The sequence below is a fragment of the Mauremys reevesii genome, linkage group 4 (assembly GCF_016161935.1).
Source record: "Mauremys reevesii isolate NIE-2019 linkage group 4, ASM1616193v1, whole genome shotgun sequence".
In the NCBI taxonomy this organism is placed as follows: Eukaryota; Metazoa; Chordata; order Testudines; family Geoemydidae; genus Mauremys; species Mauremys reevesii.
In genome coordinates, this window is record NC_052626.1 from 31220848 (window position 1) to 31245549 (window position 24702).

Here is a 24702-nt window from a genome sequence, read left to right on the forward strand (position 1 = left end):
CCAGTTGCTTCAAAATTTCTGGCACTTTCCAAATTGCCATTTACTTGTGGGACTAAAATGGAACATCTTTTGCAGTAGATTATGCAGCTCTTTATAATGTGATAATTTGTCTCCATTCTTATGTGCTTTGATCAGTAATGAAATAGTTAACAATGATGACATTTAAGTTATTCTTGTAAATGTAAGCTACCATAAACATTAACACAGTAGTTGACAACTCTCAAAATTATTGATTCAAACTCTCTGCAAACTCAGGCAGACATTATTGTGTTGGTTAATGTCACAGTTATGGGGCTAATATCAGATGTTGGGCATTTCATGCCTTTACCTGTCTTGGGGTAGAATTTCACAGTTCTCCCACTCTACCCCCAGACACTCTATCTGTGTCAACCACTTATTACCAAACAGGCCCAGCTAAATTTTGGCACCTGCGTGATTTTCTCTTTAGGAATATGTGACCAATGATATAGTGACATGCAGTCATCTTAAAACAAATAGGTTTATTAGCCCCTGGAGCAAAATTTTAGAGAAAATGAGTTTTAAAAAACCCAAACACATATTTAGTCTCATCTACTCTTATGATTCAATACAAGCTAAGTTAAATGGGCTTCCCTTTTGATCTACTGGAATAGAACAGACCCAACTTGCATCTTTTTAGGAAGCTGAGGAACTCTTGGGGCCCAACCAGCAAGTCAACCCTAGTTGGTTTCCCCCCCTCTCAGGACCAGCCTTTTCTCAAAGTCCCAACCTGCTTTTTTTTTCTTTTTTAAATAGAATATCAGGGTTGGAAGGAACCTCAGGAGGTCATCTAGTCCAACCCCCTGCTCAAAGCAGGACCAATCCCCAAATGGCCCCCTCAAGGATTGAACTCACAACCCTGGGTTTAGCAGGCCAGTGCTCAAACCACTGAGCTATCCCTCCCCTTGCGTGTGTCCAAGTCCTATTGCCATATTGCTTTCTTATAGACTTTGTTACAGGGCCTAGGTGTGAAGTCTTTCTTTTTTCCCCCAGTTGCCCAGTCCAGCCCACCTAAGAGAATGTCCCTGAGATCATTGCTCCATTGTTTGGCAGTTAGGTCCATTTAGTCTTAATGGCTTGCGGTCATTGGTCTTGTGACTGTGGAGGATGGTGCTGAAAGTGTCTGCTGCCCTTTGATATTCCAGCACTCCATCTCAGACACCCAGTACATAAATTATATGTTGGGTTTCAGATCAATATTTATCTCAGTTACATTCAGTTCATGTTTTGAAGTTTTTCTTCACAACCATGATGGCAAGAGATTTACTTTATAATAACCATTTAAAAAAATGAGAATTTGGAGACCAAGGTGGAAAGCCTCATCCCTCCCACTAAACAATAAGTATGAGGTCACCTACCCAGTCTTTGTTAATTTTTTTTCATAAACTCAAGTTTTATAAGGCATCCTACTCACGTCTGTGCTGTTTAAATAATTATAAAATCTTTAAGTGATGGTTTTAAAATAATAATGCTATAGCGCTGTTAGGATTACTTTTTTTAAATTTTCACTTTTACCATTTAACATACTGGTACTTCATTTTTAAAGGATACCTATTACATTGCATTGTCACTGCTAAACAAATCTGAATAAGAACAGTCAATTTATTGTGTGAGGGAATGCAAACTAAAAATATGATGGAACATGTGTTTCTCTAATGCAGTAAATGTTCTTAGAACAGTATCTACACATTCTTGAGGGATATTTTGTATTCTTTTTAGAAAGGGATCCTCTCCAGGCCTCTGTGGGCCCAAAGAATCCCTTTTTGTTTCTTCCCAGATGATGCCATCCTCAAGGCCACCCCAATGATGTTCTTAGTTCTAGTTGAAGAGTGATGGATTGAGATTCTTTTCTAAACCCATATATATGACGCTGTTACTTCAACTCTAAGATTCTCTAAAGAATAATACAGGACACTCCCAGCCTTTGAGTAACAGACTTGATATGGAGATAAATCCCAGATCCCTTGCATTTGTTGGGAGCTCTTACGCACTAACTACACAACCAGCATATCATCCTATAAAATGGGCTTTAAAAGAAACATATTCTGAGTAAATGAAATGTTTGTAGTCTATTTATCTGTTTTTAAATTCAGTCTAGATACCGTTTCCAAGCATTCTACATAATCTCAACATTCACAAAGTTGTTTTGTGCATCAGTATAATTTTTCTTATTCAATACCGTTAATTAATACACTTTTCCTACAACCATATGAAAGTTGGAGAGAATTATTGCCTTACTTTTATTCTTTCCTAATCTTTTCCAGTTTGATACTATCATGTATTCATCAGAAAAATGCTTTGCAAAGCATATTAAAGGTTAGCTAGATTAGAAATACAAACTGTTGCATTATTCAAAGAGACTATCTGGAATTCTGTAATGGTCTCATTTTTCAATTGTATAGAATGTAATACAATAAAAGTCAGTTACTTTGGGGTACAAAATTACTTTTTTCATCACACAGTGCATACAGGTACCTTTTCTTGAAATAGCTTTTAAATGCTAGTTTCTTTGAATGTGCATCATTCTTTGTCACTTGCCAAGAATGGTTGGCTTAACCCTGTGGCAACACATCATGGCATTTCTTATGTTCTTCATGCCCTGAATGTGGTAAGTACCATACAGAATGAAAATCAAGGAGTTATGAAACTGGAGGGCTCCGAGTACCATAATGACAAGTGATAAATACCTAGTAGATAGGATGGAAGAAGAATGTGAGGACATTGGATTGTAGCATTTGAAGAGAGACAAACAGCAGCTTAGTGACTTGAGCCACTGTTAGCCAAATTCAGTCCTGTTTTATGCTGGCTTTATGGTGGAAAGTTTGCTTTGGAGAGGCTATGGTAGCTGGAGCTTCCCCTCTGGTAGCTCAATTGGTGGATGGGTCTGGCAGGCCGAGGAGGAGGAGGCATGATTAGGGCTGCAATATTGCTGTGTATTGAATCCTTCTCTCTTCCTAGTGCAGCCAGTAGATGTGTAAGTCCTGCAGCAAACTGATTTCCCCTTCCTTTTTCTCCTGACTACTTCCTATCGAGCTCTCATGCTTCATGAATATTCAGATGTTTGTGTTGTTCCAGTCATGTTATTTGGAGGCAGCTAAGTTCTATCCTTATAGATAGAAAGCTTTTCTCAATATCTAACTTAAATCTCTCTTGCTGAAAACCATGCTGATTATTTCTTGTCCTGCCCTTTGTTGACATGAAGAACAATTGATCACTGTCCTCTTTACAACAACTTTTTATGTGTTTGAACTGTTATCATGTACCTCCCCATGTCGTTTCTTCTCTAGACTACGTGTGCCCAGAATGACATTTGCTTTTTTCTCAACAGCATCCAGTATTGCCAACCCATACGATTTTTTTTTGTAAGTGACAGGATATCAGAGGATACTAGAGCTCAGCACAACTCTACTCCCTTCTTCCCCTCACTTTTCCTGTGATAAAGATGAACAGGACAGTGCCTCTGTTTGTCCCCCACATCCCCTTGCAGCTCCTGGCCTGGGAAAGGTATGGAGAGATTAAGAGTTCCTGGAGCAGCCCCCACCAGCCTGGGAAGCAGGAGATGGGACCCTATTGCAGCCTCACAGGTCTGGGTGAGGGGGTACAGACGTGAGGCTGGGGATGGGGATTGAATTGGTGGGTTGTGGGACTGATGTGGGCACAGTCGGGCAGGATTAATTGCTGGGCAGGGGCAGGCAGATGTGGGGGTGAGAGCTCCAGCAGCAGGGGCCAAAATCACCTTTCCCAGTAAATGTGGAAGAATGGTCAAAGCTAATTCCCTCCCTCCCCCACACACACTGGACATGGGCAGGAGGGTTCAAATATCAAAAGACAGACCAAAACCACAACATAATCTTAAAAAAAAAAAAACCATGAATTTTGGGCCAATCTCATGACTCTTGGGGTCTAACCTGATAATTGTTAATCTCTTGAGGGGTCTGGCGCATGACATTTAATCTCTTGAGGTTGGCAACACTGAGCATCAAACTGTTGACTCATGCTTAATTTGTGATGCACTATACCCCCCCCACACACCTATTACCTATTACCTATTATTATTACCTATTACCCCAGATCTTTTTCTGTAGTACTGCTACTTAGCCAGTTATTTGCCATTTTGTATTTGTGCATTTGATTTTTGCTTCATAAGTATAGGACTTGACACTTGTCTTTCTTGAATTTATTTAATTGATTTCAGAGCAGTTCTCCAATTTATGAATCATTCTGCCATGGTGATTTCTAAAGGTGGGAAGGAATGTCCCTGTGAGATTTACATCCAGGATTCGCAGGGCTGAATCCTGAATGTCCTGTCCATAATTATAAGCAGTGCAACATATTTAGCTCCTGGGTTTTCCCCAATTCAGGAAAACCCTATGGAATTTTGTTTTCACAAAAAATGAGAATTGTCATTGAACTGCCTACAGACTCCAGACTGAGTGAGATTTCTCTGATCCAAGTGCCACCAACTATCCCAAATTGTTACATTTTTGTTTTTTGTATTTTTGGTGCCAACTTTGCAAGTGAACCTCTTAGCCCCACCTTTGCATCTTATTTTCAAAACAAAAGATTCTCTCCATTCAGACAGCTCTCTAGTTGTTCTAACCTTATGTCTTAGCTTTTGCATATTCATTTTATTGTCTGGAGGTGTCAAACTAAATCCAGCTTGCTGTCTGCCTTTAAAGAAACTGTTCATATATTTTATTTCCTTTTTGATTTAATCTATATGTAGAGGAGTGGACTCACCCCTGCGGCGCCTCCTGCTGGTGACTCCTGGGAATTAGCTCATTCCAGCTCTGGAGCGCCCTCTGCAGGCCGGTGATCCGCCTGTCCTCTGTGTCCCTCCCTAGACCCGGTGCCTTTTTACCTGGGGTGCTGCCCCCTAGCAGTAATCTCCTCAGTCTTAGGGTCTCCCTTCCCCGGGGAACTCCCACCCACTATTCCCACCTCGCCTCAGTATAAGGCTACTGCCAGTCATCGTCTAGCCCCTACGCCCTGGGGCAGACTGCAGTATCAGCCACTCATCACTGGCAAGGCTGGGTTTGAACCTGCTGCCTTTGCCTACCCCTGGGCTGCCCTCTGCAACCCCCAGTACCTGTTGACCTTGTGCTAGGCCACAGCCTGGGGCTTTCCAGGCTGGAGCTCCCCAGCTAGTCTGCCTTTCCCCAGCCCTGCTCCACTCAGGTACTTTGTCTCTAGCTCCCTGCAGCCAGGCCCTTCTCCCTCTACAAACAGAGAGAGACTGTTACTTCTGGCTTCCCTGGCCTTCTTATAAGGCCCTGTTGCTCAGTTTGGGGCATGGCCCCAGCTGCAGCCACTTCCCCCAATCAGCCAGAGTTTTACCTTGCCCAGCCCCAGCCCTCTGCAGGGCTTTTCCAACCCCTTCCAGGCTGGAGTGGGTGGTCGCCCCGCTACACTATATCAAATACAAATTAACAGATTACCATCCATGATGTTATGTCTTTGCCTTTCAATACATTTCAATATATTTTTGTGCGCTAATCATTTAATAGGGAAAAAATTGCACAAAAGAGAGGACAAAGCAGTAAAAAGCAACACAAGATGAGACGAGGAAATTCATAGATAACATCTCCAAAGAAGCTGATGCTGAAAGAGATGTTAGTAAAATACTTTATCAAAACTCAGCAGGGTTCTAAGTGGCAAGTTTAGACCAGCCAAGAGTCTGTTAAGAACAAACAAGGAAAAATCTGAACAACAGAAATAGAACGAAGAGCGTGATAGGCAGAATACTGTCAAGAGATAATCAGTGTTGCCATGATTTTGGCATTAGTCTCATGATAATTATTGTTTTCCTGAAAGCCCCAGCTTCTGGAGTCAAGTGGATATGTGATTATTTCAGCCTTCATTCTTAAAGAAAAAGTAAGTTTTTAGCTCTCATGATTGTGGAGAAAGTTTCCTAAAATGTGACCCTAGTGCACCCTAAAGGCTCAAAAAGCAAAAGGCAAATAAAAGAACACCAAATCTATTATTTTTACATGAAGCCAAATTTCATTATTTTTGGTGAGCCTGACTCTTGATTTTTAAACATTTGGGGCTGGCAATACTGCTAAATGGACCAACCCAACAAGAAGCCTTTGACAGAGAAATTAACACCCAAAAGACAGTGTTGTAACATCTCACATTACAAACAAAGACGTGAGACTCAATAAAAAAGTTATCAGAGGGTAGCCGTGTTAGTCTGGATCTGTAAAAGCAGCGGAGAGTCCTGTGGCACCTTATAGACTAACAGACGTTTTGTGGGTATTCACCCACGAAAGCTCATGCTCCAAAACGTCTGTTAGTCTATAAGGTGCCACAGGACTCTTTGCTGCTAATAAAAAAGTTAAAACTTGGGAAACTACAGGTGAAAACCAAGTCACCAACGAAGCTTGTGAAAGCTGGCATGTGTTAAGAATGAAGCTAAAGAGTCTGCTTTGACTGGGGAGTGGGAGGAACACTACAGTAATGCTGACTGAAAGAACCCCGTTTGTTGAACTGTACTTAAAGAGGGAATATTTATGGCGCTTAACATAGAGGGTATGCACAAGAGAGGTCGTGGTTGAGCAGTACAGATAGTGGAGCATTGTTTGTGCCCCACGTAGGAAGGATTCAGATTTAATATATTAAATCCTATTAGATTTGAGTGCCCTGCTTGTGTCACTAGTCTTTTTTTCCTAGTGCTCTTCAGTACTTGGATTTTTGTGTAGGAGGTTCTGCTCTTATTTTGTTCAATAACATTCCTGATCAACTTCTTGGACTATGACACATTTACTCTGATTCATACACACTGCAATATTTTTTGGACCCAGTGAATGTGATCAAGAACTTTTGAAACCTACGATAAGTTTTTCTGTTGTAACCATTTAAAAAAAATCAAATACAATCCACCCACTAGAGGACTTGATTTTTGTTTTGATGCGGTTTCTCAGGCTTGTTTCTCATTTATATCATTATTGTAATTCTCAACATTTTCCCAGTATGACTTCACTTTGCAGTAGTTTCAGGCTATTAAATCTCTTTTGTTCCATTGTTTTTGGCTCTTTTCTAATCAGTAGATACTTTTTTTTCTTTTTTGTACTGTAGTTTACTGCATCTGAACATACTTTAGCAGGTGAATGGGTATCTGTGACATCTATTATAGTTTTTCTGCTAAACTAAATTAGGCAGGAGCTTAGAGCAAAAGAAGTTTTGGAATAATTTTCAATTAACAAATACAGCCTGCTTGCATATTTCACTTACGTTGGTTTAGTTGGCCATCCCAGTAAGAAATTACAAGAGAGTTCCGTTGTTTCTTCATGCCTTGAAGTGACTATTGCACCCTCCTTTTAATTGATGATTGCTTTAAAAAGGGTGGTGAAGATTTCATTTTCTGTTTCTTTACAATTTAGCCCAAGATGCTTTTTCAAATTTCATGGACATTTTACTGTGTTTTGTGTGTGCTATATTCTAAGATCAGGTTTTCTTTCCCATTTGCTTCCATTGTCATTACTTCTTGCCTACCTTGCAGGTGTTACTGCTACTCTTTCTTTTGAAGTCTGCACACTAAATCCTCGATTGTTCTCTGCATATAACTTCCTTTAATTCAGCCCACACCTTTTCAACACCGTATCCTGAGTCAAGTGTTTGAAAGCTGTTATTTAATGTTAATTAGAAGTTCTTTGTCAGTTTGATGTGTTGTATATGACTTCTCTTAAGCTGTGTGCTCTGAACTTGTTTTTTCTATACCGTTTAAGCTATACAAAATCTAGATATCCACCAGTATTGTCCTATCTTGATTCTAGAGAGATTTTTTCAGTCTGGTGCTATAGAAAGATAGCAAACGATGTTTTTAATGCACAGATTAGAACTATGAAAGCAGACAGATAAAATATAGTCCAAGCAAAAGTTTTTAGTATTTGAATCTTCCATCAATACGTTAAATCACATTCACTTTTATTAGTGTGTGTGTTTGTTAGTCTCTAAGGTGCCACAAGTACTCCTCGTTCTTTTTTGCTGATACAGACTAACACGGCTACCACTCTGATAACTGATAATGTTACTGAAATTTGACAGAGAGATGATCATGCATTAATTACACAATTGTTGTGAATATTTTGAACTTCTATCTGAGGATCTCAAAGCACTTTACTGAATTTATGGTTCTAATGCCCCTGAAAGCTAATAAAGAAGTACTGTCCCCATTTTATATATCATGGAATTGAGTCAGTCACCGCAAGCATATCTGATAGGGTGCCATGTTCTAACATAACATCTGAAAAATGCAGCTGAAAGGACATCTTGACATTTTGTGCAAAGGAGCAGTTAAAAATAGTCACTTTAATTCTTTTCTATAGTAATTAATTATGATAGTAACATCATTTGCATCTATCTTTGCTTTCCCTATATGAGCCATAGTGCAAGATGCCATTTTGAACTCTGTTAGGAAACGTCTTAAATTCAAATCAAACCTGAGTTTGACCTTCTCTTGATGACAACATAATGCAGAGTGAAGGTAGATTTTCCTTGTCACGCTCTCTTCCCTTTATCCTTTCTAGTCCAATAGTGTCATTTCCAATATGGCCATTTCCAATTTTCCATTGTAGTTAACAAAGAAAACTTTCAAGTGCTGATCATTGTTAAAAGTAGTTATTATGTATGGCACTGTGCAATTTTCCTCTTTGCCAGAGTGATTCACAGTTAAGCTTTTAAAATTCTTTCACTTATTGTCTACCTGGGTACTTACCTACTACCTTGCTCCCCACCCCCACCCCCCGCACACAAAAGTAGTAGTCACAATCCCAACTAAGAAATGCTGCTGTCTCCTCAGACGCAATGTGCTTTTTTCATTCTCCTTTGGGTTTCACTTAACATTATTATATCTAGTTCTGTCCTGACTAATGTAATGTCCGACTTAAACCTCTGTAGGTGAATGTGCCTGTTTGGGTGCTCATACCCCACACAATAAAAAAAACATGGTTTTCATCAGGATAGTGTATTGAAACACAAAGTAATATGAAAATATTCAATTCTGACTACACTGAGTCTCATTGTAATTGCCCTATGAAAATATCAAGTTTACAGTGTTGCTGTAGCCGTGCTGGTCCCAGGATATTAGACAGACAAGGTGGGTGAGGAAATATCTTTTATTGAACCCAGAAGACCTCTGTGTAGCTTGAGAGCTTCTCTCTTTCACCAGCTAAAGTTGGTCCAATAAAAGATATTACCTCACTCATCTTGTGTCTCCATCAAATTTACAATATATCACTGACGTTATTGGTTCCCAAGATTGGTTTGACAATGATGATGTATCATAGAAATTGTATTCTGTAGTCAGATATTTCAGCCTTGTGTTTTCAGTCATAAAAAAGAACACTAAACTTCCATCAAGAATAAAAAACAATTTGTGAAGTCAAACGTACAGTGGTATATAAGATAAATATTTTGTACACCACAGTTCCCAAGGGTTGTTATACATGGGTTCTATGTTAAATGTAGTCAATGTCATCTTGGATCTAGGTGCTGATTTTGACACTGAATGGAGCCCATATTGAGAATTACAAGAAAAAAATAAATATAGACTCCCCTTTGAACATAGTTTAATTGAAGAATGCCCCCTAATTCAGACCAAGATATCTACATGAATGCAAATTTTCTGAAAATCAGATTTAATTTACTGTGTGTTTATGCTGCCACAACAAAAAAATGAGTTGTATGTTACCATATGTTACTTTACAAATAGGGCTCCTATTAGAATGATTTCTTTGTATGTGATGTGTACGGTAAGGAAAAATACCTAAAGAATACAATTCCAGGGCATTGTGCTATAAAGTCAATATTTCAGATTCTCCTCCAGTTTGGTTCTCTGTAGATAGTATTGGGAACTTTTGTATTCTAATTTGTTTTCAAATCATTGCAAGGATCTCTCAAATGAGATTAAGGGTTTTTGCTTCAGTGTGACTCTTCAAAAAAAAAAAAAATTTCCCCTTCTCCATTAGATTACTGTTTTCAAAAGCCAAACTGGAATCCCTGTGCAGAGGCCCGGATGAGGCACTCCTTACCTGCAAACATATGCTACAGATTTGGAAGTCCTGTTACAATCTCACTAACCCTAGGTAAGATGCTAAAGAAATCTTGGATTTTGTCTCCTGATGAGTTTCAGTGTACAGAATTCCAATTTAATTACAATTCATAAATCTTTTTTCTTGGGTTTACTGCTAAGATGGTTCTTGGGCTATATCTGGTCTCTATTTATAAAAGGTATTTTTAAATGCATTGCTCTACAGTTTTGAGACAGAAGTGGGTGGTTACTTGCAAGAAGTTTTATGATGATGAGAGCTGGAAAGGCCTGTCTTAATTTTTATTTCTGCTTTTATAAGATACATTAGAGATGGGTGGGATTCATTGATTTCTGTTTTTCAAAGGGAAAAAGGGTTAAAGTCTGATATGTTTAATGTACAATCAGATATTTACATGCCAGATGCGCTAATGATTCATATGTCCCATCATGCTTCAACCACCATTCCAGAGGACATGCTTCCATGCCAATGATGGGTTCTGCTTGATAACAATCCAAAGCAGTGTGGATCGACGCATATTCATTTTCATCATCTGAGTCAGCAGAAGATTGATTTTCTTTTTTGGTGGTTTGGGTTCTGTAGTTTCCGCATTGGAGTGTTGCTCTTTTAAGACTTCTTAAAGCATGCTCCACACCTCATCTCGCTCAGATTTTGGAAGGTGCTTCAGATTCTTAAACCTTGGGTTGAGTGATGTAGCTGTCTTTAAAAATCTCACATTGGTACCTCCTTTGAGTTTTGTCAGATCTGCAGTGAAAGTGTTCTTAAAACGAACAACATGTTCTGAGTCATCATCCGAGATTGCCATAACATGAAATATATGGCAGAATGCGAGTAAAACAGCAGGAGACATACAATTCTCCCCCAAGGAGTTCAGTCACAAATTTAATTAACACACTTTTTTTTAACAAGCGTCATCAGCATGGAAGCCTGTCCTCTGGAATGGTGGCCAAAGCATGAAGGGGCGTACGAATGTTTAGCATATCTAGCACATAAATACCTTGCAATGCCAACTACAAAGTTCTATGCAAATGCCTGTTCTCACTTTCAGGTGACCTTGTAAATAAGAAGCAGGCAGCATTATGTCCTGTAAATGTAAACAAACTTGTTTGTCTTAGCCATTGGCTGAACAAGAAGTAGGACTGACTGGACTTGTTGGCTGTAAAGTTTTACATTGTTTTGTTTTTTGAGTGCAGTTATTTAACCCCAAAAAAAATCAACATTTGTAACTTACACTTCGACGATAAAGAGATTGCACTACAGTACTTGTATGAGGTGAATTGAAAAATACTATTTCTTTTGTTTATCATTTTTACTGTGCAAATATTTGTAATAAAAAATAATAATGTAAAGTGAGCAGTGTACACTTTATATTCTGTGTTGTAATTGAAATCAATATATTTGAAAATGTAGAAAAACATCCAAACGTTTAATATATTTCAATTGATATTCTATTGTTTGAGTGCAATTAAAAGTGCAATTAATCATGATTAGTTTTGAGTTAACTGCAATTAATCGACAGCCCTAATTATTCCTAAAATGTAAGAGCCAATATCATCCATTATCTGGAGGGGAGGGGAGGCGTGCTAGAAATTGTGCACAAGCTACTCCAATGGGAATATTTTAGAGAGCAGGAATGATTTTTGAGAGATGAATGCAAGCACATAAGACAGCTATTTCTGGATCCTTGATTCTGAGCTTTGGTCTCTAGTGGACCTGGCCTGGCCACAAGTTAGAGAAGCTATGGGGGTGTTCTAATTTACACCACTTAAGGCTCAGCATAGCAGAGGGATGCCCTTCCTAAGACACCCCCTTAACCGGGGGCATTTGGTGTAAGGAACTAGCTCTGCCAAATTAACTGCACTTGACCAGTTATGTCCAAGTCTCTGCCCCTTGACATTGCTTTAGTGGTGCAAAGGGCCAGACCCTAACCGAGCAGATGGTACTTCAGATTAATTTACCTTTCTGATGGGAATATAAGCAATTTTACCACAAGGGAGATAAGGGGTTCATCTTGAACTGTGCCCTCCATTGTGGTACCTTTTATACCTGAAAATGTGTTGCTTCTAAATACCTGTCTAATCCCTTGTTTGTACTAGCTATATGTGTTGTAGCTTTAGGTGTAGTTTATAGAAAAATAGTACGGTATAAGGAATATTTCTATTTCATCTAAATTCCTGTAATGTGTGACAATTTAAAAAGCATTTGCAGGGGTGGCCTGTTGCTGGGCGAGGAGTTTATGCAGGAGAGTAGTACTATATTTTTGTTTTTCTTCCATTAAAGAGAAAAAATCCATTTAGAAGACTTGTTGAGTAGTCATGAGAACCATCTGTTTAGAGCCCAGTCCACTCTAATCTTCAGCCATGCATTTTTTAAAAGCTTATCCCCCATTCACAAATTTGGTTACTCATTGCTTGAATATAAAGTCCTCATTTTGTAATGTCACAATCTTCTGCACAGTATTTAATTATGATGTCTTATTCTTATTGAAGGTCAGAATAAGCAGATGAACTCTTTAAAAGCATCTGTTATTTTCATGAAGATATCCCTCATTTAAGGGATGTCGAGAAAGAGATGTGGAAATAGGCTCTGTGTGTGTGTGTATATATATGTGCAGCACAGATGCCTAACCATGCTTTGTCATTGCTTTCCTGATGTGCTCAGTGCTATCTAGCCTAAAAATACTTCAGTTAAGTAACAACTCCTCCAGATAACAGCAGGAATTCTGACCTGCCCTGAATGATAAAAGCTTAGTATTCTCATTACATTGGGTTTGATATCAGTTCTGAATAATAATAATAGTTGCCAACTCTCTTGATCTTTCCACCTCTCCTTAAGAACCTGGGAACTTCTAGCTCCATATTTGACACTAACCTAGATTTTGAGGCTGCTGATTTTGGTAGAAAAGCTCTAACAATTCAGTTACAAAAAATCTTTATAAATTACAATCAAGATCAAAGTGGATCTCAGGGAAGAGGGGGACAAATGCTGTGATACAGGAGATGTGGTTTTGCGAATCACGTCACATTGGCACTGTTGTAGTTGTGATGGTATCATACACCTCCCTTATGTAGCATCTGATGTGGCATACCTCTCCAATACAGTGCTGACAGGGTTGTGGTGATGTGACATACCTACCCTAATGTAGCATACTGCATTTTTAAACCAATAGTAGTTGAACATGGAGCAGTGTTATAATTAGAAGAGGGTTCCCTTTCTAATTTGTGCTGCTGAATGAAAGTTCCCTGTCCTGACTAGCTCGACTGGCAATGGCTCATATCTCTGATTGCAATCAGATCACCTTTTGTAGGAGAAGGTTGGACCCAGTGTCCTCATTAATCTGTTACCTATGAAAACAACTGAACTGAATACATGATATAAAAGTGCTAATACTACTCTTTCCCACGGCTTTGATCTTGTAAAACACAAGAAAACAATCTGCTCTTTGTTGAAAGTCATTTCCGGCATACAAGTAAATGTTTGCTTACTAATTGGCTATAAATCCTTAGAATTCTGCTACTCTTTAATTCCCTTATTGTAACGTATAAGGCTTGTAGAATTAAGGTGTAATACTTGCATCAAATGCAATGCATCTGTAATCTGGTTGCTAAAGTATAATGAAAATTAAAATAGGTTCTTTCTCTTCTTTTGCTATATTTTTCTCATTACAATTACAGTATAATGTATTTTCCTCCTTAAACCAATTCAGCCTAATTAAGGGAATATAGTGTACATGCGTATAACTTTCATTTAATTTCTGTATATTAAATAGGAAAGAGGTAGGCTACACCCCAGATTAGGAGCAGTGTAGGACATTGTCACATACAGGTTTATTTTGGAATAAATACAAAATGTGAATTAACTATGGGAGGAAACCAGATAACCACCCAGAATGTCAGTGCAGTAGTTAAAAGGTAATTTACATTAAATGTTGTTCTGGTCAACGATATTTAGTGTGACATTGTTCCTGGGTTGAAGAAGTAATTAATATAGCTGTTACCAAAAAATATGTTCCAACTGATGTCATAACTATAGCTAAGGTGTCTGTATCCCAGAAAATTCTCTTCTGTTTCCTGTAGATTGCTATAATAGCATCCCTTTGCAGGGAAATTGCAGTCTAGCAATGACATTAGTGTTATGCAAGATCTTATTGGTAACATTTTAGCAACATCTGCATAAAGAAAGGAAATAGTATCTTTCACTCTGTTTTTAAAGTATGAAACTATAATGAATTTAGTAGCTGAATTGAAAGAAAAGGGCAAAAATACATTTGAATTCAAAAGTAGGAGGCCATTTTAAAATTGGCCCAGATTCTGATCTCTCTTAGACCCCATTTTATACTGGTGAATTAAATGGAATTACTCTGAATTGTCACCGTTGTGAGAGGAGAATTAGGCAAGAGCATATACCATATTAAATGGAGCTATTACAATTTAGGGTTCCACTGAAAAAATGCCTTTTAAAAGGGAGAATTAACTGTGAAAAGTGTCAGATTAACAGCCATAGAAACAAAAGTTATCTATTTATCCACAGAATGTTTAAGGCACAGACAGTATCCGTACGAGCTTCCCCTCACTGTCCTGCTAATGTGCCTCACCACCAACCTGGAGGGACAATTTAGGGGTGAGAGGAAATTCATTCTCCATTCCCATTAAGTCCTGGTCCTTCTGCTAAAACTGCCAGTCAAGTGTTGTATGGTTGGTTTATTTGTGATGTGAACTAAGAAATGGACTAATAGACCAATTTTTTTCCACATAGGTAGGGCCCTGCCAAATTCACAGCCATGAAAAACATGTCACAGACCATGAAATCTCTTCTCCAGATTTCACTGGGGACACCAGATTTCTCAAATTGGGGGTGGGTCCTGATCCGAAAGAGAGTGGAGGGGTCCACAAGGTTATTTTGGGGAGTAGAAGCATTTCCACCCTTACTTCTCCATTGCCTTCAGAGCTGAGTGGCCAGAGAGTGGTGGCTGTTGGCTGGGCGTCCAGCTTTGAAGGCAGTGCCCCACCAGCAGCAGCACAGAAGTAAGGGTGGCAATACCATACCATGCCACCCTTACTTCTGCGCAGCTGCCTTCAGAGCTGGGCGGCCGGAGAATGGAGGCTGGTAACTGAGGGCCCAGCTCTGCAGGCAGCAGCGGAGAAGTAAGGGTGGCAATACCATATCAGTCCATCCTTATTTCTATGCTGCTGGCAGCAACTCTGCCTTTAGAGCTGGGCTCCCGGCCAGCAGCCATTGCTCTCCAACTGCCCAGTGCAGAAGTAAGGGTGGCAGTGCTGCAACAGCCCCTCCCCCCCCAACAATAACCTTCTGCCCCCCCCCCCCCCACACACACACACACACAACTCCTTTTTGGATCAGGACCCCTACAATTACAACACCATGAAATTTCAGATTTAAATAGCTGAAATCATGAAATTTGATTTTTAAAATCCTATGACTGTGAAATGGACTGTGAATTTGGTAGGGCCCTACACATAGGCTGCCAAATCAGCCAGCTAGGTGGCATTGACTTTGTTACTGCCAAAGTAGACTAGTCTCAGATGTAATGAACAGAGGTGAAAGATTCTTACAGTAATTCATTACCAGTCTCCTGTACCATCTGTATTTATACAAAGGTTGTTGCCCTAAATTTAACTAAGCATAAAACTGAATTGGTTCATCTGCAAAACATCCTCTTTTCTTCTGATCCCTGCTTAAAACTCAGCTCTTGGGGCATTTCTTTTACTCTTTAGTAATCTCTACAGCTCCTCTTGAACTTTAACTCTTTGTCCTACATTTTGTTTTGGTTTGGATGTGTTTAGATTCTGTTCTTTAGCACTGTCATCATCTTATTAATTGCCATGTAAATTTACTGTATTGTGCACTAGTTTAATAACTTGAGTCTGAGCATGTACTTCACTTGTAAAGCTATAACATTATATAACTCACTTGAAATGTTTGTATCTTTTGTGCCCATTTTGATTGATTTTATTATGGAACAAAAATTGTTAAAATAAGTATGGATTAAATTTTTAGTTACCTTTTATTTAGTGTAGTTGTTTAACTGAATAATTGGCCATGTTTAATACTAAACTTTGATTGTTGCTATCCACATTTTTTTGCAACAACATGAGGTGGTACCGTATAAAAATTGTATCTCAACCATCAGTGTTCGATTTTATATTTTAAATGACTTGTACTTCAAATATTGTGTTACAGTGATTCTGGACGTGGGAGCAGTCTGTTAGACAGAGCCATTGCTGACAGACGACAGCTCAATACGATTACCTTACCTGACTTCAGTGACCCTGAAACAGGTGAGAATTAACATCTTGAACAATAAAGTGGCAAAGATAATGTGTGGCTCAGTATCATCAGTCAAATCTTACAAGATAAAAAGACAAAAGCAGTCAGTGTAAGATGTGATTATTTTTGCACTATATACCTTCATTGTTGTAAAGTAAAAAATATAAAACAAATTGCAGTATCAAGGTTTTGAGGAGATGCTTGCAATATATAAACTTTACTTTTTATTAATTATTTTTTGTTTTTAAAAGTGCCCATTTCCCAGGCCTGTCAGTACATTTGTATTAATAAAATATATATAAACATTTTAGGAAGTATTACTATACTTATTGTTAAATATTTCATAGTGGCATGCTGATCTATTCTATTCTAGCTAGGGTCTGATACTTCACCCATTTCCTTGGTATCTGAGCATTTCTGAGTACATTTTTTCTTGTTATTATTTAATAAGCAAATTAGTGATACAAAGAGAACTCTCTCCCACCCATTCAAAAACGTTAAAATTTATTTTAGCAATTTTTTGGCACTGTATATTTGAAAACAAATTTCATTTTGGTGGCGGGTTCAGAAAAGAGGCTTATAGCTTTTGACTTTAAGGGAAATAAATATTTTACAAGTCAGATAATGAACTTCTCATTAAACAGTGCAAAATAAAATGCTGCACAGATGCAGTAGGTTAGCTTTGCGATGTCATTACATGTTAGTACATATTAATAGACAAATTACAGTTTATAATCTTATGTTCACCAATCATAACTTGAATAAATACACCTAAAAGACTGTGTAAACCAAAAACTCAGCCAAAATGAGTGAATAAATGTACAGTTTTAAGAGAAACTCTCAGAAGGGGAAACAATTGACATATGGTGATTTTAGTTTCACTACTTTACATGAAAGGACGCCATATTAAGCTTATCCTAATCTAGATCCTATTGTATCACAAGTATTAAGAGATTTTCCTTAGCTGTTTGTTTCCTTGCTTTTGTGGTTTTATGTCAAAACTATAACATACTTTTTGAATTGTCTTTGAGACATGAAATTTTGTTTACTCAGGCTTCAATATAAAATGCTTTTGGAAAGATTTCCCAGCCTGAGATGCCTTTATGGCATTTTGACAGCTGTAAATTAGAACTCATCAACCTGTGAGTAGTTGAAATATAATGTAACAGAATTATTCAATAGTAAAAAATTGTATTTGCTTGCTTTATTTCTGAAACCATGAAGTTGGACCAGATGTGCGCACTCACATGCACAAAGAGGTGCATTTTTGCCATTATTATAGGTATTCTGTTATAAATGCCTTATTTCTGAGAATTAAAAAGGCTTGATGCAGTGTGTACTGTATCATATAGCAAGAAGTCTGTTAGTCATACAGTGGGATTTTTTTGCTTTCACATTCTTATGTGCACTTGCAATTTAAAAAAGCACTTTAATTAAAAATACGAAATTTGGCTTGTGATCATTCCATATTCTGGGCTATCTCACTGCTTTTGTTTTATCAAGGAAATATAAGAAATGAGGTATGAAATTTTAAAATCTAGCTGCTTATGCATGCTAAGAAACATTTGTTTTTCAAGCGGGTGCCAAGATACTTTAGAGAGCCTTGGGACACCCTGCTTTTACCTCTCCAGTTACTCAGACCATGAACAGTAATCGCTGCCTTTATAGATTGAATTATCTTCATAGACCTTCATCACTCACCATTAATCAGCCAGATGAAGTGCTGTTAAATAGAGATATCCCTGGATCAAAACTTGTAATCTAAAACCATGTGAACTTTTTGGGAAGTTTGCATCCAGGTCTGACCTTTATTACTGGGGCTTGTCACAAGCATGGAAATGTAAGGGCTGGAAGGGACCTCACAGAGACAGGACCAGGTTTACCTAAACCATCCCTGACAGATGTTTGTCTAACCTGTTCTTTAAACTATCTTCAGACAAAACTGGAACAAAGGATCTCAACAAACTTGAACTTTTTGGAAGTTCAGATTTGTATTATTCTGAATCTGAACTGGCCGTACCTGGGCAGGGAGGAGCTGGGTGTTAGTAGAAAGAGAGGAAAGTTTGTAGTAGAAAGAAGTCTGCAGGGAGAATGGTAGAAACTCTGCAGTCACTCCAGTGTGAGGAAAAAGCCCTCAGATGTATTCACTTAAGGACCAAGAGAGGGTTAAAAGGTGAAGCCCAAGGAGGGCAGAAGGGGGTTTGTTTATACTTTTATTCTAGGATTTATTGGGAGATTCCAGGGGAGAGCCCTGGAGGTCCTAGCCCTGCGAAAAGGGTGAACTTAAGCTATAGGAGAAGTCTGCTTACAGGGTTGGTAGGAAGAAGTCCAGGGAGGTGACAGTAAGTAGTTTGAGGGATTGAAACTTGACTGCCTATCTTAGGGTCCCTGGACTGGAACCCTGGGCATGGGTTCCTCTATTAACCCCACTGGTAAGGTGATAGAAAGCTTGTGAGAAGGGGGATTGATGACTGGGAGTTCGAATAAAGGGCATATGAACCACGGGACCCAGGATCAAGGGTGACAGATTGAACAGAAAGATTGGAAACTTGTTGTTCGTTGGACTTTTTGTTACCGCAGAAGGGGCTGGACTAAAATATAACCTGGCCGGAGATCCGAATCAGAAGAAGAGGCAGACCGTACAGAGTCAGAGCGGTCTGTCAGCAGGGGAGTTTACTAAATGAGAGCTTACTACACCATGCCTAGCCCCAAGGGGACTTGTCAGCAGAGAGTCTACTCTTCTACGGTCCTCCTTCTTGCTACTTTATGAAGTATAAAGAGTGACTGAAAAGTAACTTTTGAAAGGGTTTTTGTTCTTGTTAATAATAATAAAAAAATTAATATTGTAGCACCATCCAAAGACTCCAATAAGGATTTAGGGTTTATTGTGCTGCATGCTGTACATGCACACAGATGGGGACAGTCCTTTTCCCTAAGAGCATACCATCTCACTTAGAAATTCAGGTTTCTGCTACTCTCTTTATCTGGAACACTGTGTAGATGGATGGGGAAGTAGAAGAATTATGACTCTACAAATACCAAGGAAGTGAAACTTAGTATGTTGATTAGGGGGAGGGTGTTTTAGGTAAGTACCTTAAAACCCCTTGATTTTTACTTCTGAGTTAAACAGATGTTATCAAATGTCAGGAACCATTTGGAGAAAAAGGTCTTAGATAATAATAGTGCAGGGGTGTTGAATCTTTATGTGCGGAGAGAGCTCCCACTACAGTTCAGTGGGTCTTCCAAAAATATAGAAGAACAGAACTGGCATTTCTGATAGTTTTAAGGTAAAAATGAGCAAGAAAAAATACCTCCATGAGAGCAACATTCGGTCTTCCTTTATATATCAGAAAGGAAGGGGAGGGAGTTGAATTTAACTCATTCTTTTTTCCTTTGTAAGCCAACTTTTAAGTGATGAGTCCCTTATCCACACAGCCGAGCAGCATATTCAGCCTCTACTGACCTATGGAACAAGAGACTAGAGCTAATAATCATACTAGAGGCCTTGTCTATCTACACAAAACTTGTACCAGTTTAACTAAAGTTGTTTTTAAACTAAATGCTAAACTGGTGCAAAATCCTGTCTAGACACTCTTATTTCCAGATAAGAGTTTCATATATCAATTTAATGTAACTCAGTTCCTTACCAACTTAAACTAAACTGAAATAAGCCACTCTTAAAATTTGTTTACATAGGGATTTGCATCAGTTTAACTAAACAGGCTTAATAAATTTAAGTTACACCTGTGCAATTTTCTAATGTAGACAAGTCCGGATCTCTCTTGTTCACAAAACTAGACTGTTAGTGCTAGTCTTCTGGTCAAAAGTCATGTCATGTCAGCCCTCCTAAAATCCTTTCCACTTTAGCTAGATATCTTATCTTGGGTCACTGGTCAGTTCATAACTCTGGTGTTCATAACTCTGAGGTTCTGTTTTACTTGTTTTATTATGTGATAATAAAGCTCTTAGCTCACTTATTTTTGGACCAGCATAATAGAAAATAAAATTAGTAGCTGGTTTTCTAGAACTTTGTTTTTCCTCAAATAAAATGAGTTTAAAGCATATTAAAGAAAATTTGCTTTCCAAATTAATTGATTTTGATTAAATCTAGTTTTCTGGTTTTCTTGTACATAAAGATACTTGTCTTTGAATATCATACAAGATAATGGACTTTGTAAAGTTGTTTAAAGAAAAACGAATACTTGTTTTCTGCAGAAACCATCTTCATATTATGAGTAGTGGAATAAATGCTGTGCATTATATCATTTTCTTTTTGGAATTCATGAATCCATTAAAACCCTGTTCTTGGATCTTTTTTCTTTTATCCATTTTTTCTTTCATTTTTTTAGCTACCGATACTTCCGCCTCATCTCTCTCAAGAACAGAATCTCCTCTTCACCTGTTTATATCTTCTCATCCTTCTCACCCTCATCCCAAATCTGATACCTTTGTGTGGCCCCATGCAGCCTATCCATACTGCAACCATGTTCCTGGGCCCCATGCACCTCCTCTCTGTAAACTGGTTATCTCTTCCTGATAGGCGTGTTAATTTGCTCTTTGTTTGGTTTTCTGATAATCTCCATAACTGATAAACAGTGTTTCCATTGAAACTATTTTAAACTTCAAAACATTAGGTGCAACTGGAGCCTGCCTGGTCAGATGCTCTTAGTTAACTAGTGTGGGGGAAATATTAAATAGACAAACATTAGTAGTGTATGAGGAGATTTTAATAGGTAATATTGGAGTGCGTAAAGCTTTACAGTTTTGAATAGATTAGTATCTCAAACTCCTGGATGTGACACAGTGTAATAGATGGGAGGAGAAAGGGATTATCAATCAGTGTTGTTTTAGAGTACCTGTTATATGCATTGCAATAAAGCATATCTGGTGTTGAACCTGGAATAGTCAGTTCAGTTACTGGTACCCTTTGTCTCATAGGAATATAACTATCTACGAGGTTTGCCTTTCTCATCCATAAATTGTAATAATTTATTTTGTGTTGTTGGATCCTTCATTAACAACTATAATAACTATAATTTCTAACAACTATCTTTTCCTGAAATCTTGCACCAAGGAGGCAAAATGCATCAAATAATTTGTATTTATTTTGTTTGTTTTGCATATTGCAAAGGCCTATTGATCTGTCTTACTGAACTATAATCAGTTGAGTTCTGCTAATGTAAACCCATTGTAGGCCTGATTCTCCTCTCACTTAAAAACTCTACAAAATATATCAAAATAAATCTGGTGTTGGTGTTGTAACCTCTTGTTTAAAATAACTTTCCAAACATTTTTCTCAGTTTATATTTATTCTCCTTCCACTAGATTGCTTACTATTAATATTCCTGACCCTCACTGTTAGCCTTAGGTATAGTACTATTTGGTTTCACTGCTATACCACAATAATCCAGTGTTCTGAAGTTCAGTTTTGGTATTGGTCAGTGACCACCCTCCTTGATATTTTAAATGTTCAAATCTATGGAAGCATGGATGTTTCTTTAAACTTCAGGGTACTTAGATACAAAGGCTTAAGAAGTTGAAGGCTGTGTTCCATTTTGTAGGCATACTGCTATAAGATGGTACATTCCATGCAGCATTAGATTGTTTGTTCTTTGTGGAGCAATGAGTCACCAGGAGTTCCACCGGGATGCCTAACATATAATGAGAAAATGCAGAAGTGCAAACACAGACTAAGTGGTATGAAGTCTGAGTTTTCCATTTCCAATAAAAGCTACAGTATTAATAAGGAAAAGAGCTTTTGAGGTTGCATGATGATGTGAGGAAAGTTTACATGATGATGTGCAGGTCATAAAAGCAGAATGTCAGATTCTTATCTAGAGTGTAAATAATTGGTGAGATTCAAAGCATTGGGTATTTTTACCCTTTATGCTATATGAATAAAAATTTAGTCCAGATCCTTGTAGCTTCTTGGTATAAATTTCAGGGCTGAAGGTTGTGGGCTGCTTATTTTATTCAACTCTACATCTTCCTGTAATAGAAACAAAACACACATCACAAGTGTTTAGTTCACCATCCTGTACTGGTGAAAACCAAAATGATTTCAGAAGTAGTAACAACCACTCTTTTTTCAAAACCTTTATTGAAAGCTGAAAACAATAAACCTGATTTTCAGTTTGAAGATTATCAGAAGTCTTTTTGTTTTCTTGGAGTATTTAGTTTTTATATTTTGTCTTTTTTTAATTAAGATTTTAATTTGTGATTTGATCTGTTGTTCAAAGGTAATCCACCAGATGCTTACTTTCATGGTTTTTACTCCCTTTTTTCAGTTTGTAAGTAGTATTCACTATACAGGTCTACTTTTAATTTCTAAATGACTTATAAATCACGTATTTCTCCACCACAAAATGTAAATATTGCTTATCAATAGTGGAAGTTTGTTATATTGTGTAAAGTGCAGCTGATGCTGTTTACCCATTCAGTCACTCTGAGGGCTGTAATCTTACAAAATCTGAATGCACTCAACCAACACATGAATTTAATTATTAAAGAGGCAGTATTCATTTCTGGAGGGCTGCAAATAAAGGTATTTCAGGAAGGTCTTATATAGAATAATGGTCAGTCACTGGTAATTTTTATTATTAAAGTTCTTAAGCCACCACTGTTAGTAAGCATTACAGTGGTCTAATATGTAATGTTGCTACTGTTAATTTGATTTCTAGTGCAATTCACAGTGGGCCATTGCTTTCTTTTCTGAGAGGTGTTCCACTGCCTGAAATAGTGATTGTCAGAGGAGAGCTAAAGACCTCAATAAAGAGAATAAAATAAAGATCGGTAAATATACGTTTAAAGTTAGACAAATAAATTATCCAAGATACAAAACACATTTTTTGCAATCTTGAGATTGCTACCATCAGATATATTTTAATATTATTTTATGCTTAGCCTATAGAAAATTGTGGCATATGTGTTTTTATTACCCTTTTCACTTTGAAATTCCCAAGTAGTGGAAGATACTTTTTTAACTAAGGGGTGGGGAGGAAGAAGAATTTGGAAGAGCTGTACATATTTCGCTGCAAATATGGTGTCTGTTCAGTGCAGATAGACCTGTGACGATCTGAAGAAGAGCTCTCTCTAAGCGTGAAAGCTTGTCTCTCTCACCAACAGAAGTTGGTCCATTAGACGATATTACCTCACCCACCTTGTCTCATTGCAGATAGTGTTATTCAGGGAACTAAAGGAGAGGGTATGCTAAATCTTATTGCCCAGATTTGGCTTTCTTGAAATGTTCTTCTGCCCAAACTGATAATTAACATTGCAACTTCTGTGTGAGGAAAAGTGTCTCCCGTGCCTTGTGAATATTCAGTAGGAAGAATGTAAATTTCAATTGAAACATCTGCTTTATGTAGCCCTGCAGAAGGTACTGTCTTTTTACACAAAATGTGTTTGCTTGCATTAGCACACAGTCCAGTGCATGTTACACCATTAGTATTTTTAAATGCTTTAATGCCTGCTTTTTGTGCATGTGAAATTGGAAGTATTCTTCATCCTGCCTGAATGTTTCTGGTGAATTCAGATTTCTCTTGCTTTGAATAAGACATTATTCCATTACATTTGATTTATAAAGCAACTTTCCTCTTCTGCGGTAAGAGCAAGAATATATGACAGACTTTCATTAAATCAAGTATTTAATGTTGAAATTTATTTAGAAATTACCAAGAAAATTACTAGGAAAGACATGGATTTTATCATAATTTTTTTTAGATAGTGAAGCTTATGAACATCTAGGCTTCAGGACAAAATGGAATTTTAGATAATCTAAAAGAAGATTTTAGAGATAATCTGTAAATTTAGGGCATTGCTGTATTTGCTGAAATCGGGCAATAAGCAAGTCTTTGAGATGTAAAGGACTTCTCAGAGCAAATGCCAGTAAAAATGCTGACGATTCAGTAATCATCTGGTCACAATGTCAGGTTTCCTTGGTAATTTGTTCACATTATGACAGATGAAGTCTCCTATTGAATTAAAAGCTTATTGATTAAAACGTTCAAACAAGCAAAGGCTGATTGTAAACTAATAAAATGTTGGTTTAGTGACAAAAATTCTCTCTTCATAAATCCTGAATAGCAATTGCCAAAGGTAACTTGGAAGTAAAGCAAAATATTTCTCAACAAAAATGTGCCATGAAATAAAAAGTTAGACAGCAAATCTCACACATCATTTTACCATGTGTGAGATAATTACTATTTCCAGATGTTATTCAGGTGGTAACTAAATGTGAGTTCTTGAACTTTCAAAAACTTCCCGCCATTGAGACAATTTTAGTATCAAAGATGAATCCTAGTCAAAGTACAACCAAACAAGCCAAAGGTGATAGCAGAGAGCCATT

General features: G+C 37.7%; 1 protein-coding gene across 6 annotated transcripts in view; it reads left to right on the top strand.

Annotated features, from left to right (window-relative positions):
• TTC7B (tetratricopeptide repeat domain 7B) overlaps window positions 1-24702 on the top strand; it is a 310511-nt gene that overhangs the window by 206619 nt on the left and 79190 nt on the right. For all 6 annotated transcript variants that reach the window (XM_039537948.1, XM_039537945.1, XM_039537947.1 and 3 more), the window contains 2 exons: window positions 9987-10103; window positions 16269-16366. In XM_039537948.1, the coding sequence (XP_039393882.1) occupies window positions 9987-10103; window positions 16269-16366 (215 nt within the window). The remainder of the gene's footprint in view (window positions 1-9986; window positions 10104-16268; window positions 16367-24702) is intronic.